Here is an 18,272-nt window from a genome sequence, read left to right as displayed (position 1 = left end):
TTTTGACCATGCAAACGGAGTTCAGGTGCTCATATAAGTAAAGATAGAAGTACCTACATTTCCACTGAATAGTGATGGTGTCCCATTCGATCGGAGTGTATGGCTGTTAAATGGAGGTGAATGCTCCCTTGCATATGCTAATAGTGCCCATTCCCTGCACTATTCCCTTTGGGATAACAAGTTACCAGGAGACCGAGGCATTTATGTCACAGGCAGATCTTCTTGGAGACAGCTTTGACTCATTGGAATGGGCATATGGTCTATTCCTCCCAGTGGCAAGTTATGGCCCCAGATTTAAACTGTGTGCTGGGAATTACCCTTCAAGCAATACTCATTGGTAGGGAAAAAAATTACAGAAAAAAAACGTCCAACCATCATGCCTAAGGACATGGGTGAGCAACATATAAACAGAGGACAACAGAGCAGTTCAGACAGAAGAACAGTGGCATGGGAGCCAAATTGGAATGCGAGTGAGCAAATTGCAACAAAAAAAACCATTAGTATTATCAGGCCTGTTTCAGAGCTCCTGCAGACAGCGACCTCAGAGATGAGACGGCATCCATAGCAAACAAAGTCCTTGGCAGGCTTGAAGAACACTGGAGTTGTTTTTGCAGACAGGGCGTCTTTGGTGTTTTGAACCACAACCTGTTGTGGCTTATCACAAGTCCAGCTGGTGGATGCATTTGTGAGTTCCATTAATGTCCCTGTGAGGGAGTTAAAGTTCTTAATGAACAGGTGACCATGCAGAGGATGATTCATACTTTGGTATTAGATGTCGGAGGAGGACCCAACTTAATATATTGCACTTTGGCTGAATCCAGAGAAACCACTTTAGCTGAGAAATAATATTTGAAGTTACTGATGGTTTCTTTAAAGAAACTAACCCTGCTCTTGATGGAGGGTAAAAAATCACAGTCCTGAAGTCTCTGCAATATCTTATGGAGCTGGGTTTGATTTTCTTTAAGGGTGCGAGGATGGACAAAAATGTCATTGCTGACATTGATGACTCCCATCAGTCCAGAGAGTACTTCTTGAATAATGTTCTAGTAAGCCTTGGGAGATAACAAAATTCAACCTTTTGTGTCTATGAAGGCCTAAGTGAGGGGAGACTGTTGTAATAAAACTCGATCGGCTCTTTAGCATAATCTGGTGTTAAAGTCCGTAAGGGGCGGCTTAACGGGAATCAGAGAAAGAAATTGAACAACTGAATGGGGCACACTGTATGAGAACGGATGTTACTATCTCTATTGCTGATAATCTTGTAATAAATCGTACATTGAATGACACTGAATTGTCTTTATTGAATAAAGGGCTGGGCTTTGTGCAATGAACAGGGGTGTGTTTTCTGAATTATACTACATGACTGTGCTGTTAATTTAATCTAGATGTGTCTGGCAATCCACTTGAGGGCATTTCCAACAATGCCGATGTGGTGGAGTCTGGCGATGAGGGTGTGGTGGGATACTGTGTCGAAGGGTGCAGAGAGGTTGCAATACAGAGCTGCAGGTTTGTCTCAGTCGAGGACGGCGCTGATGCAGTCAGACCTTGGCCAGGAACTGGAGCAGCGAGATAGGGCAGTAGTTCTGGAGCTCGCTGGGGTCAGCGGAGGGCTTCATCAGGAGGGAATTCACCTCTGTGTGTTTCTAGGCATTGGGGAACATAGCAGTGGTGATGGAAAAGTTGAGGATGGTGGTGAGAATGCTGCTGATTAACTACTAGAAGTACAAAAGAAACAGCACAATAGTCACTGCCATCACAGGGAGGACCTGGCCTGGCATTCCGGGCTAGACTGTTCCCATTGAAGCAGGTTCAAGACTGATTTGAATTTAGGTGGGTGCAAACTGAGGGGACATTGTGTGCAAAATAACAATGGATTGGAATGTGGCCCAAGTAATTAATTGTGGCTGATATTAATTCAAGTATTCCATCCATCACTTTTTTGTATATTTTAGTCATCATCGAAACCACAACTACATCAAGATGTCCCTCTCGGAGATGTCTGCACTCATTCCTAACACAAAAGAACAAACGGCATTCAAACTGGCAGTGGCCATGCCACAAATCTGGCACCGAGGTGTTCCCAGGTGATTTTATCTTAGTCTAGTATTACCGTATCCAGATTTTCTAGGTCTGGGAACATCGGTCTCCATTTTACCTGCTGGAAAATGCAATCAGTACAACAATGGAAAACAGCTATGGACATAGGCACAGCCCTCCCCCACAACAGCACATTGAGGACTCCCCCTGTCAACCTGTAGCCTGCCCTTTCCCCCCAGATCATAGCCACACCCCTTCTGCTGCTGCCAACCTATCATAAGACACCCAATCCTATTTACCACCGGCTTAAAGTGGGGTATTTCCCCATGGTAACAGTGTTTATTGATGCAGAGTTCACACCCTGCCTGTCCCAAGCATCAGTGTTAGAAAGTGGTCACAGCCAGCATGCATGCTTCGCAGACCTAACAAATTATATGAGCCACCTCCATGCACCTCATATCACCAATGAATCAGCAGGAAGGGATCTTTTCTGGTCAAGACCTCAGGATCTGGAAAACATTTCTTTACAATGATAAAAAAAAAACATATTAACCTGTCAAAAACAATTATATACTCACCCTCTCCCCTTAACCACCCGAACAACTAAAGAGAGGAATTACATTTACACTCATGTATAAGTACATAGAAGCCAAAGTGCGGTATTTTCCACAACATAGATGGATGTAACAAATTAAATTAGCACAATTTGTAAAGTTACATGCTCAGCTGAGAGTGTAATGATATCCAGTTATATGCAAACAACCCTAAAATGTCTACAACACATATTGTCACATGGTCCTTGAGACAAGGTTTGAAGGTAACCAAGATACCAGCCATGCTAATGACTATACAACGCTGAAAAAAAATTAAAAAAAAATAACATTACTTTGCAAATCTCAAATGGATGGATTGTGGGTATTCCAGGATGAAACACTTTTGAAAGTCAGAGAACACCCACAAACTTGCTCTACAGGAGGTATTGTTTGAACTTAGTCACTAACCCTGAAAACAGTCAGATTTACTTACATGAAAAACAATTTTAGGAAGACTGTGGTCCAAGCCCTCATTGTCTCAAGGTTGGACTGTGTAAATGTCCTATACCTAGGCCACCCGGAGTACCTACTGAACAGACTTCAGGTGTCCTGAATGCGGCTGCCAGGGCGGTCCTCATGCTTGTACCGAGAGCTCAGATCTCATCTCACCAGAAGGCTTTGCACTGGCTTCCCGTCTGACAAGAAATCTGCTTTAAAGCCTTGGTTTTGTCTTTAAAGGCTTTACAAGGAACGGGTGCACACTAACTGAGGAGATTCTCACACTAAGTCCCCGGCAGAACCCGGAGGTCGTCTCCATCGCATCAGGCGGTTGCCCCCAAGTTTTCCCGCACCAGCATTGGAGGCCCTCCTTCCAAGTTCACGTTGGCCAAGTCTGGAACCTCCTGCCGGTGACACTTAATCAGGTGTTGGATCTACTTACCTTAAAAAAGATGCTGAAAACCTGGCTGTTCCAGCAGCAATCTTAAGGTTTTACCCCTCTCCACCTTCAGGGACAGCAACAGTCCAGCTCAGAGGTTCATAAGCGCCGGGACACTCTTCCTGAGTAGCTGTGCGCTTATAAATATCCTTTAACATAACATCTTATTTAAAAGTGGATACAGTGACGACCTAAGCATTGGTGGTGGTGTTGATGAGGAAGGGGATTACTCAAGGTGAAAATATTTATTGCACTGAAACAAGAGAGTATGGAAGCGCAAGTGCTTTCACGTTTTATATTTTGACATTTGGAAACATAACTAGTTACATTTACAAATGTCAATCGCTGCTTCCCAGTTCCACTCATGAAATATTTTGAAAATTCCAAGACCGTCAAAAAAAATTCCCTAAGAGTAGGAGTAACCAAAAAAAAAAAAAAAAAAAAAAAAAGAAAAAAAACATTTCTGACTTTCTTTGTGATTCCATCTAGATCTATCTCCTGGGCATCAATTACATTATTTTGTTACATTTGAAGCACACTGTCTTTTGAAACTATGTTTACACCCTCCTGGAGTCTGTATTACATCTCACCGCATAATGTACCATCTCCGAGTTGGGTAAATAACTATTACAAACATGGATAAAGTTATACATACTTTGATTTCCTAGAAATCTATCACTTATGCTCCACAAATCCTAGGCCTGTTAACCTTCATACGTGTAAATAAACCAGGAGCATATACTAAATTGCAACAAAGGTCTGCATCGGTTTAGTCAGTCAAAAAAATCGACACCGTCCTGATGTGATCGAACTATTGAAGCTGTGTGTTCAGTGTTTGATGTAAACAAAGAGGTTAAGAGTCCTCAAGAGCTGGGGAAAAACTGTGAAACTTTTCCCTGCCTAATTTTCATGAGAATTATGGTCCTGCGTTAAATACATTTCGCCAGCTGTCTATATGAAAACTGTACACACTAGCGTATCTTGCTTACAAAGAAAATTAAAAAATAAACCACAGGATAGTGGCAGGAGATTGGTTTGAGTGGAAAATGCATTGTGGCAAAAAAGTTTCCAGGCTGAACCAGTTTCTTTCATGGGCGAAAACTGGATAAAGAAACTCAGATGAAATCATAATAGTAAGCCAAAATAAACAAATCACTACAATTGGAAATTATGGAAGCAATTCAGAAAAAGGTTAATGTTACATTGGTAAACCTTCCTACTAACTCTTTGCCAGTGGTTTCAAAGCTGGTTTTTCACAGAACGTCTAGCTGTGAATTATTTCCCGCAATTCACAGTGAATTAATATACAGTATATTTAGCTTTTCAACATAAACAAATAAAAAGTCGAACAACATTTCCTTTCTTTCAGTGCAGGTACAAAAATGCTTTCACAATAACAGTGCTGCTGCTAGACCAATAATCAGCTCACTCTCGCAGAAGCAAGCATCTACAAATGAATTGCCCTCAATGTGTGAAAATAAACATTGCAAACACAGAACACGGTCAGCAAAAAAAGTTCCATGCGGACAGTACACGATAGGTTTAACAAAACATCCATAGAAAATAAAAAGTGCAACAAGACATATTTAAAGAAAGAAAATAAAGTGCAGCTGTGGAACATTATATTCGGAGATGTGTGCGCGCATAGACTATAGTTCCAACGTACTTACCCCGCAGATATCTCTTTATAATATAAAAGGGCACAAGCTAAAACCCTAGTTAAAGAGCTCGTGAAGTAGCGCACCCACCGCAGAAGTGCAGGTGTGCAAATCAATGGTTTTAAGTTTCCATTTACAGAAGGATAGCTCAGGTGGCTGTTGCACCCACTGTAGAGGTCCCTGAATTGAAAATCACATGATGCAGTGACACGTCCATCACAAATGAGGCAAACAGGAAAGATCACGATCATAGAACATCACAGGCAATATAATTGTGCCAAATCAGAATTCTGTGGCAAAATGACACTAATCAACTTTCTGCCACTGCAGTAGTCACAAACAACCATGTCAACTTCCCTACAAAAATCTTGCCCTACTGGAGTGATGGATCTAGCCATAATCTTTTAGATGTTTGGACTGTACCATGGAAACCCTTGGATAATTAAAGAATAAGGAAGCGTTTCCAAACCCCAAAGAGGTTCCAATCCCTGAAATAGATTAGTTGGCTACTATACCTGTGTGGAAATATTAAGGTTGCATGTCACAGATTCCAATTCCAACAAACATAGCCGAGTGACGTGCCTGAAGTCCTGGCTGCATCCTCATTTGTACGTTGCAGGTGCAACAATATTGTACCCCCTGTATTTTTTTTGCAACCAGAATCATGTTCAAACATTTCACAGAGACATACAGATGAGGACTTGTACATACCTTACTGCAGCAGTTTGCCCACTGACCGGAGCAGACATATTTGGAGAGATCTATTGTCAGAATCTACTGGAGCATTTCACAATTCTAAAATGGTGATACACTGCTTAATCTGCATAGGGGGAGGGAAGCCACACTCATTTTGCGGGCCCAGAAATTGACAGATTTTTTCCCCCCTTCTAGTGAGTAGATATTGAGTACCCTGGAATCGCTCCCCAAGTTTCAGCAGCAAGTCAAATTACATGAATGGATTTATAAGGTTCACCATTCGCAGAGGTATTAAAAATCGATTCTAATAAGGTGCCCGGAGTCTAGAAAGGAATCAACCGTGTTTTACATCACCTTTTTAAATGTTAGGAGGCAGAATACAGATGTCAACTGGTAGAGTATCCACATGCAGGCCACTTGTACTGAGATGGCACTTGTACTGCGATGGCACTTGTACTGCTGTCTCTGAGACCAGGAAATTCAAATGCACTGTTGAATCATAAAGACGTCAGACACTCAACCATGTATTGTTTTTACAAGGTGATAAATACAAAATGCAACACTTATTGTGTTTCACCACACACATTCAGGGTTATCTTTTAAATATTTTAATTCTTAGCTGGGAAGAGCAAAAAGTCTAGAGTGGTAATAACATCACAATCATCACTCGCAAGTTTACAAGTGGGTACTAATAAGCAAGTAAACAAAACTAATAACCCACACAAGTGCATTCACATTAGGAATATAACTCTCCCAAACCGCCTTCCAAGCATTCAACTTTCCACAACAAAGATGAAAGACCATCAGGTGAGATTCAGGTCTGATGGGACACTGTCAACACCAAGGGTCTACTCAAATAAGAATAATTCCCTGTTCTTGTGTGCGCCAAGCGTCTATATCATACTACTGTTAATGGCCATGAGGATGTGCTAAAGTCCGAACAGGCTGGCCACTGCCACTCTGGCTTTTCCACGTGGGCTGCAGGCAGGGGGTACGTTTAGAGCAGGAGAGGCTGGCATGGCCTGACCACGCTTGAAGTAGTAGACTTTTGCAGTCAAAGGCTGGAAGGTTCTTGGTTCACAATTACAGTTAATGTGTCCTTCTTTCTATGTCTTGAACTCTAACATGGTGCTGGAATGGTAAAATATGCATATGTGTTATTAATTATTATACATCTCAGGTTGCCATGCCTACAAAGCTGAACCAGTGATCAGTTGTAGTCTAACAGGTATGGTGCACACCACAGGACCAGACGTGCTCTCTCGAACACCTGCAGTAGGGCTAGGTGACACACAGAGGTTGTTATCGCTGAGTTTACAACAATGTGAACAACTGCAACCCCCAACACAACACAGGAAACAGATGCTAATCTGTGACATAATCCATGAGACAAGGCGCCCAAACCAGACAGGGTGGTGAGGCCCTAGGAATGGTGCTACAGCTACATACAAACACTTAACAAATTTAGCCTTTGCACATGCACCAACAGAAGTGTGAACGCCATAATAGCGAGGAGTTAGAGTTAAGACTCTTCAAACTGAGTTGGCACACAAGGCTTCAGAAGTCTACCCAAGAGTGGCAGTAACAACCTGGGCATGGACATTAATTTAAACAACAAGCCAAGTTATAGGCTCTAAAAAATGCCACTCAGGTGTGGGTGGGTGGGTGCAACGGAGGCCATGTGATAGCAGAGATGGTGGTGGTGAGCTGAAGATTAATCTCCTGGAAATGTGTAGTTACGATAGAACATGCTTTGAAGTGTCCACTCGGGACCTGGATGGTTGAATTCACAGCAATGGCAATCAAGCAATCAGTCATGGAAGTAGTAGAAGTGAAAAGGAGACAGCCACAGGATTGGACACTGAACAACCAGCCATGGAATATGCACGGAGGCCTCTAGCCAGGAACAATCAGGTGCGCCCCCAGGAGAGGGTGACATGCAGATGATGGTGTGTGGGTTGATAACCAATCCAGTGAAAACAGTAACAAAAAGAGCATACCTAGCAAAGGGAATATGGGTTCTAGCTCTTAGAGACCTGAATCGGAGACACCACTGGAATGCACTTTGACAGATTGTCACGTATTGTCCCACAGATAAGACCAACAAAAAGAATGCACTTTTACAAGATAGATCTTTGAGCCTGTAAATGTACATCAAGAAACTGTTTCATCCCAGCTAAATACTACATACACCCATAAAAAATAAATTAAAAAAAACACTGGATTGCTGTGGAACTAAGAGTGAACAATATAATTGTCATCTAACAATTTCGTTAACGCAAAAGAAAATTCATAAAAGGTTTGACCATCATCTTGACATTTATGCCCTAGTGGAAAAATATATTTCACCCCAATTATCACACATAATAACAGAGACTGCCAGCAAACTTAGAATTGTGTTTATTTGTGTTTGAAGATTTCAGCACTTTTATAAATATAGACATTTACCAAATGAGTGACGTTAGTCACAGAAGTCTGTACATAGAACCCAACATACAAAAAAGCTCCATTGGAGGCTACTTCATGTTAAAATGACTGTGGTTTCATTAAAACTGCAGTGAGACAAATAAAGTGCATTTTTGGTTACCCTCTGAAGAGAAAGTCAACAACTTGACAAATGAAAATCGAGTTACTGACAACAGTTTAATACTGGTCACATTCAGGTTTCAGTAGTCAAATCTTGGTAGTCAGTCCAGTTTGTAACATAACTGAGAAACAATGACTAAATAGATAAAGGGGTGAACGTGTCAAACAGTTCATACAAGTGTATGGGTGGCTGCCATTTGTTAACACTTCCTATAATAATTTCACAGTGCATATACAAGTTCACAAAGCTATTCACCTCACGGGCCAAACCATTTCTCCTTCTCAAAACGTGACACCTGTCTTTCCAAAAGTACGCACTCTTCGAAAACTTTGTAAACACTAGTTTAAAGTGTACCCTGTGATTGCGTGTACTCCACTGCAACTGTTGCAATCTGTAATCCGACCCACAGCTAAGGCCTTGAGACTCCAACAACGAGTCCATTCTTGAAAACTCTTTAGAGTCTCTGAGGACTGTCTCCACTAACATGTTTGATGATCGATTATTCAGGTTAGTGTGAACTGCCGCTCTGACATGTCCCTGCAGTGCCAACCTTTGATTGTTATATGCACTTCACCAAACCGGTTAGGAACGTGGTAACTTACGCTGCGCCGTGCTTTAGAAGGCCTTAATCAAACGCAATTCCAACGTTCCTGCTGGCAGTTGCAAAATACCCATTTTTTTTTTTTTTTTTTTTAACTCAAGCTGAACGACCCGGCTCCATTCAGGACAAAAGTTTCGATACGAGTGTGCCTTACGGCGCTGTGGTCGCATGCAGCGTGACCAAAGCAGGTCAAACGCTAGAGTGTGAGGTGTGGGTATCGATGCAGATTCATAACCACATGTGAGCCTTGCAATATCAGAAATATGAATCCATTGTGTATTGCATATTATATGGCCTTAAACTACCTTACATTAGCAGCTACCACCCGTTAAAGTCCACCCATACAGGTCACCCACAATAGGGAATTGCCTGCAACACTTTAAATTGGTTTAATGGCCGAGTATCTATGGGAATCCACATTTCACACCCGTCTATTCAACCAGAACCTATAACTTTAATTTACAAAGCATTGCGAAAAAAAATACTCAGTTTGTCTTTAGCAATGAAACAGTGTATCTCAAATACTATTTTTATTTGAGACTTAATTCAATAAATTATGTCCACTATAAGCCACCCATTTTTCCTTGCCTAAGTCATCTTCATAGAGCTCTCAAGATCACATGGGGGCCTGGAAGCTCAGAAAAACTCGAATTACTGCATCAACACTTCTACCACAATGGGAGCAGATGCACTGATAGATGAACAATGAACTAAACTCGAACAGCGTCACAACAGGCAAACCAGGCCTGCGACACCTATCGGTTTACGTCAAGTGGGACGATGGAACTGCTTTACGGATAACAAGGGTCAATATTTCTATTTCATCTCTTTTTCTTCTGTTGTCTCAGCATTTTCCGCCGTTTAATGATCATGTCATGGAGTTTCTCCAAGCCCTCTGTGAGTCCTTCACCTATGATTGCGCATGTTGGCTGGAGATGCCAAGGAGTGGACGAACTCAGTTCATGCAACGCCAACAGCTTCTCCATTTCTGAAAGTGAAAGACAGTTCCTCAGATCTTGCTTGTTCGCCACTACGAGGACTGGCACCCCCTGGTTTTCAGAGATCTTAGTGATTTTATACAGTTCTGTCTTCGCTTCTTCCATCCTTTCTATGTCGACAGAGTCCACCACAAACACAATCCCATCTGTACAACGTGTGTAGGATTTCCACAGCGGCCTCAGCTTCTCTTGTCCACCGACATCCCAAAAGTGGAAAGTTACACTCTTGGAGTTTCCAAGCAGTACTTTGATTTTCTCCGAGTTAAACCCCTTGGTGGGGACTGTGTTAACAAACTCATTGAACTGCAGTCTGTACAAAACCGTTGTCTTCCCTGCACAGTCCAAACCAAGGATGACGATATGGAACGAATGAAACAGCGGCAGGCTCGACAAAAGAGAGCTCTGGTCAGACAGGCCGTTCCCCATTTTATTTAAATTTGATGTGTCCGAAGACGGCCGATGCTTCCTCTCTGTATGCGTCTGTCACCTAAAACAAAGACAACACTTGCGTTAGATTTGTAAACATACAAGAATAAAAGCACACTCAACAGCAGTATCATTATGCAAAAGAAAAAAAGCAGGGAAGGATAGATTAAAAAATATGACATAACACAGAAGATAGCACCCCTCTGCGCAGCTAACTTGTTGATAAAGGTATAACCGCAAACAAACACCTTCACCATCATTCATTCCTACATACTAATTGAGGGCGACAGGGGCGATTCGGTTCAATTTGCAAACATAAATCTGAAGTGACACCGCGTGGCGCACTTTAAGGAACGCTGACAATTCGCGAAATAAACTGCCAACAGCATTTTTTCTATTGAGGGAGGTATGTTCGAAACCACACAATGTGGTAAATAGAAAAATACGATCAGAATTGGTTATGTTGATACATCAGAACGAGTATAGATCAGCTTACATTAAACTAACAGAACGATCACCTGTTGCCTCGCTACCGAAGTGGACGATCTTATCATACTCTGCAGGGGGATAGGATGTGCAAGGGTTGATGTCTGGTCAAAAGTGGTGGCGAGGTGAAAAGAACCAGCAGGGACGGTCTCTGGGTATTTTCGGGAGACGGTCTGTGGGTATTTTCGGGGTACTGGCAGAGGATGCAACTCTTTAGCGCCGCCTCGCGCAGCCTACAAAAACAGCCTGCTCCCCTTTAAAATGTCTGGGTGGCAGGTGCCTCTTAACGCCCAATGGCTCGTGTCCAAGGGTGCCGCTTCGCCCCCACTTGGCTTTGCATTTGAGCACAGCCCAGGGACACTACTGCATGCAAACTGCTCCTACTGGCCTCCGCGCACCCCCAGTGTCGCCACAGGTGCAAACCCGGCTGCAGATCCCCGCTGGGTGCCCGCCCAGGGTTCGGCATCAAGATGATTTTTTCCGGATTAAAATACTTCCAAAGCAGATGCGTGTTTTGATATTTGTTAACACATTTTCAAAACACAAACATTATTATAGGAAGCTGCCCTGTATTGACACGCCCGTGGGGCTGTCACTAACCATGTTCGCATTTTCTCCCGTAAGGGCACCCGGGCTGCGCACACTTCTCCGGCGGCTCTGTGAGGCGCTCACCTTATCTAGGCTGTGCCGCTCCTCTCCTCCTGGCTTCCTCTGCGCCGTAATCCCCAGTTCGGCGGAACCACCTCTAGCTACAGGCGGGGATAGGAGCTGCTGCGTGCCAAAGATTGGCGGCCACTGGAGGGGCGTCGTCTACGACCGGCTGCAGCGAAGGAGGCGCGGCGCTCTGACCCGCCAGAGGCAGCGCCAGAGATGGGCCCACTGCAGCGCCGCCTCACAGTCACTTTCATTGCCAGCCATCCGCCCATTGGCCGGCTGCCAGGCACGTCTGCCTCCTCCTTACTGCCGCAGCGAGTGCCAGACTCCGCCCCCAGGCGCACGCGTCTTCCCATTGGCTATCTCCCTCAAGCGCATTGTGCCATGTTATTATGCTCCCAAGCACTAGACCGCGCAGCGCAGTTACGAAGTGCGTGGCGGCGTCTGATACTTAAGCCATTTTAGAGTACATAACCAATCTCAGCACGGAGGGGAAAAGGCGCCCCCTCCGGACATCGACGGGATTCTCACCTCTTCAGTTGGCGCCGGTGGCCAGGCACCCTATAGACCAACAGACAGAGTTCCTTCTCCTACCATGCAGTTTAGCCAAAGGCTATCCAATCAGCAAATGTTTACCTAGCATCCAGTTTCCCGCGTGAAAGACGGAGTTGCCTAGTGACACAGCAACTCTAAATTATGATTGGGTGACTCTGGTGCTCTCCTGGAGACAAGTAAACACGGACCACCAATGAAGCAACGTTTTCGAAACAAGCGTTTTTCGCGGCAAAAAAGAGATACAGAACGCAGGTAGCTACTTGCATTACGATGTCACGCTTACGTGTTTCATTTTTGTTCAATAAACGATCTTAAATATAAGGTTTTCAAAAAAAATACGTCCCCTACGGATATAAGTTTGTAGAACGTTCTTGTTCCTACTGTTGCCATTTAACTCTAGGAAAAATAACAGATTCTAGTTGTGTTCCATCCTATTTTTGTATGTTAAAGGCATCATTAATAAAAAAAGTTCCTAGTTAACATGAAGGAAAATGTACATTTTGTTAAGGACACAGGGGCGAGGATTATGCATTACTTTATTCACCTTTGTTAAACAGCAGGTTCAAAGTTCAAAAGTAAAAACATCACTGCACAAGCACTACAACTCCCATGAACCACAGAGAGTAACCATGGCGACCATAAGCCAATCATGTAACAGTCCCTGAGTACATGTAATATCAGCTGCACGTAGTCCTTCATCTTCTTCATTGTAGGAAGTTAAGCACACAGGACCTCAATCCGCCTTTGAATCAGAATTTAAAAGAATGTAACTATTGTTAAGACACTTCCAACTGAACATGCTGCTTCCCAGTTAAACCGTTAAATCATTAAGGACATTGTCCGAGTTGGAGGTGGAAAAACTCACCTGTCCAACGGTGGGATAGAGAGATTAAGAGTAGAATAGGAAGCGAGAGAAGAATGAAAAGGAGAGAGGTAGAGGTTTATCCCCGGTATCAAGGATCCAGTTCCGAAGGGGAGGGCCAAATCTTGCCTCTTAGTTGTAGCTTATTGTTTCCAAAGTTATATTGGTTTTCTGTGAATTTTGTGATGTTTTGTTACATTGAAATCATGTTGTACTGTACTTATGAATTATTTAATGCCTTTTTAAAAACAAGTTAAATAAAATTTCGATATGTTTTAATATAGTCGCACCGTATCCGCACTGAGTACTTAAGATCATGTCGTCGTTTGTTGGTATGATGAGTTGTTAAATTAATGTAACCGCATGGCTGCCTAGGGATTTTACTTACAATTATATTTTTGCCCTGCCCTAGGAGTTCTAGAGCCATTGCAGGGGGTCCTTGATTTTTGCACCGTTCACATATGAGGGCCATTAATTATGCATGGCAGCAGACTTTTCTTAAGAGACCGATGACCACAGTAAAGCCTTAAAGTAGACATCAAATATGGCCTCTTTGAACCTGTGCGATTTTGGATAACTAAGGATGGTGTTTTCAAAGAATTCTACAACCCGGAGGACTTGCGTCTTTTTCTGGACACTTAACGGAGATCTTAAGTCGTTTTATCCTTTACAATGGGAATTTGGCCTCCACTCGCTGCAAATCTGGTGATACACACATATACAACACTGCCTCAGACAGTGTTTGGGCCCCGCCCCTGGTCTCTACAGCCCTCGCCTATAACATCCTATCTGACCACCTTGGGGCACCACAAGGGTGTGATGCCAGAATTATACCGCACGCTCTCAACCCGCCTTTTCTCACAACCCCTTTCGTGTACCCTTTGTGTCAAATGGCAGACTTGATTACAAACTGGACGACAAATTGGCTGATATCCTGGAGACCCTGAAGCAAAGTACGAGAGAGGCCCGCCATACTTTCCTTTTACCCGTGCAAGAGGATACTATGCTGATAGATTTTTGATGAACTTTTCTCTTACTTTTGGACTGCCTTGTTGATGCTACAGTCAGTAGCTGATGGACTGAAACCTTCTATTTTGAACCATTTTTAAATTTTTCATTAGAGTCAAGCCTGCAAAAACGCATGAATATTCGCTTTCACAGAGCGAGACTCTGTTGTATACAATATAGGGTATGCAACCCGCCTATTGCTTACCCATTTGTTTTAATTTCTGTCAATCTGATGAGCTGCATCCTAAATAGCCAGCAGTGGCAATGCATCACTTCCGTTCCTTTCTTTAGTGCAGGGACCAATTACAGATTGATTACATTTAATTGGGGTCCCTTCGCTCGTGTCTTGATTGAAGTGCTATTTTTTTTACGTGTTGCTGCTTTCTTCTCCCATCCACAACTTCTCCATGTTGCTGTCCCCTTCACCCCTCCGTTCTTGCTTATTTTGTTTATTGCAATAGTGTGTTTGTGATTGCTAGTGAAGGTCACCTTAATTAACGCGTGCTTTTTGTGCCCTTCAATAGCATTTTTATTTAAACATGCTTCTATTTTAATGTGTTATATGTTGATTTGTTTTAAACAGATTTTCTTTCAAGATAGACTGTGAACTATGCACACGTTTATTTATTTTTCATGCGATCCTTTACATTACCTTTATAGCCTTTTTCTTGACTTGATAGAGGCTTCCGTGTATAGCCAGCGTGCAGCATTCACCAGTTCATATTTTATGCTTGCTGTCCCTCGTTTATTAATGCAATGTTCGTACAGAGACAGTCACAGAATCCGGGCACCTCCTAAAAAGAGGCAGGAAAAGGGAGTTTGTCAGACAATCTGAGCACCTGAGCTCTGGGAGCAGGTCTCGAGAGGGGAGGCGGATGGCCACAACCTGTCTTCTGCCTGTGCAGGTTAGCCCAGAAACGTCTCTAGTGCTTACAGAGAGGATAGTCCAAGGGAGGCTTGGAGGCCTTAGTTTTAATACAAGAAGCAACACTTGTATGATAGAAATGACAGACAAAGGAAATTGATGCAATTAAAAGGACTAAGTGAACGTTCTGTCTGGAGAGGATGGAGGAGCTTCCAGAAGGTAATGGAGGTTGGGGTGATTTCATGCCTGGGACAGCCTCCTCTGGTGTTGCATGCAGACTTTGTCTGGACGTGGGGAGAAAATGGGTGCATCTCTCATACCACAGCCACATGTGCACACACCGATCAGGCAACACATTTTTGGCGACTTCCTTCGTCAGGCAGCTAGTGAAACAACAATCCATAAAATAGGGTGCACCTTTAGTGGCACCAACTACATACACCCTGTTTTTGTGTCTCAGGCAGCCTTCATTACCTGTAATTATGGCATTTGGCTTAGAGGTCAAGGTGTTCACATGACCCCCAAAACTGCCTATTTCTTTCTCTATCTCTAATTCTCTATTTTTGTTCATCTCTTTCTCTCTCTCTCCCTATCTCCCTCCTGTCTCTTGCCCTCCCTCAAGGGTGTTCACCCCCTTAACAAAACCCAAATAGCAATGAAATTCACTAGTGAATTTCACCCACCTCGCAAGACTCCTCTATCCACAATTTTCATTATATAGTATATAGTCAGAGACAGTCAGAATAGTTTGGTTTTAGAATGTGAGGGGCCTTGTCTACCATGATGCGAAATCTCTCAAGGGATGGGCATGGGACTCTCTACTCCACTATACACCACTGCACTCTAACACTCTACTCTGCAACACTGCACTCTCCGCCACTAAATCTACACCATTCTGCTCTGCAGTACTCCACTCGATGCCACTGCACTCTATGGCACTATATTCTACTGTTAACCTCTCTATGCTACTCTACTTTGCACCACTCTACACCACTGCACTCAATGCCACTCAACTATGCTCTGCAATCTATGACACTGAACTCTATGCCACTCGACTCTACTATGCAGCATTGCCCTCTGCATGACTCAACTCGATGACATTCTACTCTGCACCACTCTATGCTACTCCACTCTGCACCACTCTACGCCACTGCAGTGTATGCCACTTTGCGCCACTCCACTCTGCCCCACTCCACTCTACTAAGCACCTCTCTAATCTATGCCACTGCATTCTACAATGCTGCACTAGACACAGCTGAATTCAATGCCACTGTACTCTATGCCACTGTGCTCTGCAACAGTCTATGCCAATGCATTCTACACCAGTCCACTCTACTCTATGCCACTCCTGTGTATGCCACTCTACGCAACTCCACACAATGCCACTCCAATACACAACACTCTCTGCCACTCCACTCTGAAACACTCCACACCACTCTCCTCTATGCCACTAACTTTTAGCCATGTTGAACAGCAGCCATGCTGTTGTACAACCTGGCTAAAATACATTAGCAAAGGCAATAGTTCTTGCATAGGTGAGACCTATTGGCTTTGCTAATGCGTGTTGCTTGCTGTGACTTAAAGTGTGTCTTTGAGGGGAGGCAAAACAGAGATAACCCTAAACTTCCTCTCATTTCCCCAACCCCCTGGCCTTAGGGAATCATATGTTATAGAATGCTTTAAAGTAATTAATAAAGCAATTGCATCAGCACAGCAGACCCAATCAAAATGTTCCAGGCTGCAAATAGAAGATGAAGAGGAGCCTGAAGTTGGTTCAAGGTTCCCACTGGCCTGATGTAAAACACCACATCAGGGGAAGATTAGATTTCCCTTCTGATAGGCCCAATGTAAATGCTGATTATTTTTTTTTAGTTATATAGGCCACCACCCACAGATGCATTACCTCTCTGCAAGGCAGTGAGATATATAAACTTGTGAGTAGAAGGACATTTACAAACAGTATTCTCTAGTTTTTAGGGCAAGCAATGCCCACCCATAGACGTTGAAATAGAATTCTCTGTATTGGCTAGTGTGTCTTTCTCATTGGTTGTTTACTGTTTTTTGTCTGATTCTAGTGATAAGAATGTGGACCACTCAAAAGGTCTAACGCTGCACCTAAAATTCATATTTCTTACAGCAACATTTGCCACTTACGCATCCCAGGCTCTCCTAAAGGACTTTCAGATTCTTTATGATGGGGCTCAGAGAGGCGCTAACCTTGTAGGGACCATGGAACCATTGCAACGTGAAGCAGTGCATAAATTTCACTTGTATGCTTTAATTTTGAAAACTAGACACCCAAGGGGCCAAGGGTGGTCTGAAGTCCTTGGATCCCTCCAACTGTGCTGACCCACAATGCCTTGCAAATCTCAAACTTTGGCTTAAATGACACATTTTCCTCACATTTCTGGAGGGAATCTTCAAAAGCTACAGGGGTCCACAAAAGTCCTACCACTCAGCATATCCAGTCTTTTCCTGATACAAATGATCCCACACTTGTCTGACTGGACCTGAAACAAGAAAGTCCCCAAAACATGATGTTGAGACATCAACATTTTGGCACAAAAAATGATCCTTTGGCAATGTGGTTAGCTATGGAATTTGGGCTCAACCATCATTCAGAGAAATCTAACAAACCAAGACATTTCTTACACCTAACGGAGGCCAGGATGGTCTGAAATATGTGGATCCCACTATTGGTCTTACGCAAAAAGCCCTGCAAACCTCAAACTTGGCTGAAAGTAGCAGGATCCACACAAGTCAGACCATCCTTGATTCTTCTGGGTGTTCAGTTGTTAGGGGTTGTTATTGTGCCCTCACAGCTGTCTGACAGAAGGCCAAAATACTGAAGGCAACAGAAAGCGCAATTTGGTATGGAAGATTTGAGGCATTCTACGAGGATGCGACATACCTGATTTTCACGTCGGACACGCCGTGAGGGGAACGGCCGGTGATCTTAGCTCCTGCTGTGGGCATCTCAAACCCTGTGACCATTTGCCAGCGCCGTGAGGGGAACGGCTTCCCTAACGCCTACACTACCCAGAGGGCATCGCGTGGCGCACGGAGAGCGTCATTAGAGCGCGCCAAGGCCCATAAACTCGAAGAGCGCCTCCCGCAGCGCGGGATGCGACATACCTGATTTTCACGTCGGACACGCCGTGAGGGGAACGGCCGGTGATCTTAGCTCCTGCTGTGGGCATCTCAAACCCTGTGACCATTTGCCAGCGCCTTGAGGGGAACGGCTTCCCTAACGCCTACACTACCCAGAGGGCATCGCGTGGCGCATGGAGAGCATCATTAGAGCGCGCCAAGGCCCATAAACTCGAAGAGCGCCTCCCGCAGCGCGGGATGCGACATACCTGATTTTCA

At 43.8% G+C, this 18,272-nt stretch overlaps 1 protein-coding gene across 4 annotated transcripts; it reads right to left on the bottom strand.

The window, feature by feature from the left end:
• Window positions 1–8,244: 8,244 nt before the first annotated feature.
• ARL4A (ARF like GTPase 4A) lies at window positions 8,245–12,218 on the bottom strand. Of its 4 annotated transcripts, none has more exons than XM_085630793.1 (2): window positions 12,145–12,218; window positions 8,245–10,534 (listed from the first exon to the last, which is right to left on the bottom strand). In XM_085630793.1, exon 2 carries the CDS (start codon window positions 10,471–10,473, stop codon window positions 9,871–9,873), a length of 603 nt encoding a protein of 200 aa, XP_085486919.1. In that variant the 5' UTR covers window positions 10,474–10,534; window positions 12,145–12,218; the 3' UTR covers window positions 8,245–9,870. The 4 variants fall into 4 exon arrangements, with proteins under 4 accessions (XP_085486919.1, XP_085486917.1, XP_085486918.1 ...); XM_085630791.1 differs by lacking the exon at window positions 12,145–12,218 and adding an exon at window positions 11,632–11,768; XM_085630792.1 differs by lacking the exon at window positions 12,145–12,218 and adding an exon at window positions 11,560–11,682.
• Window positions 12,219–18,272: the final 6,054 nt, after the last annotated feature.

Source organism: Triturus cristatus, chromosome 10 (genome assembly GCF_964204655.1).
Source record: "Triturus cristatus chromosome 10, aTriCri1.1, whole genome shotgun sequence".
Lineage (NCBI taxonomy): Eukaryota > Metazoa > Chordata > Amphibia > Caudata > Salamandridae > Triturus > Triturus cristatus.
Note: the sequence above shows the minus strand (reverse complement) of the source record. Positions and strands in the feature narration are given on the sequence as shown.

What these genes read in the sequence shown, in the direction of transcription:
- ARL4A (XM_085630793.1), bottom strand. Translation starts at nt 10,473, where the DNA reads ATGGGGAACGGCCTGTCTGACCAGAGCTCTCTTTTGTCGAGCCTGCCG.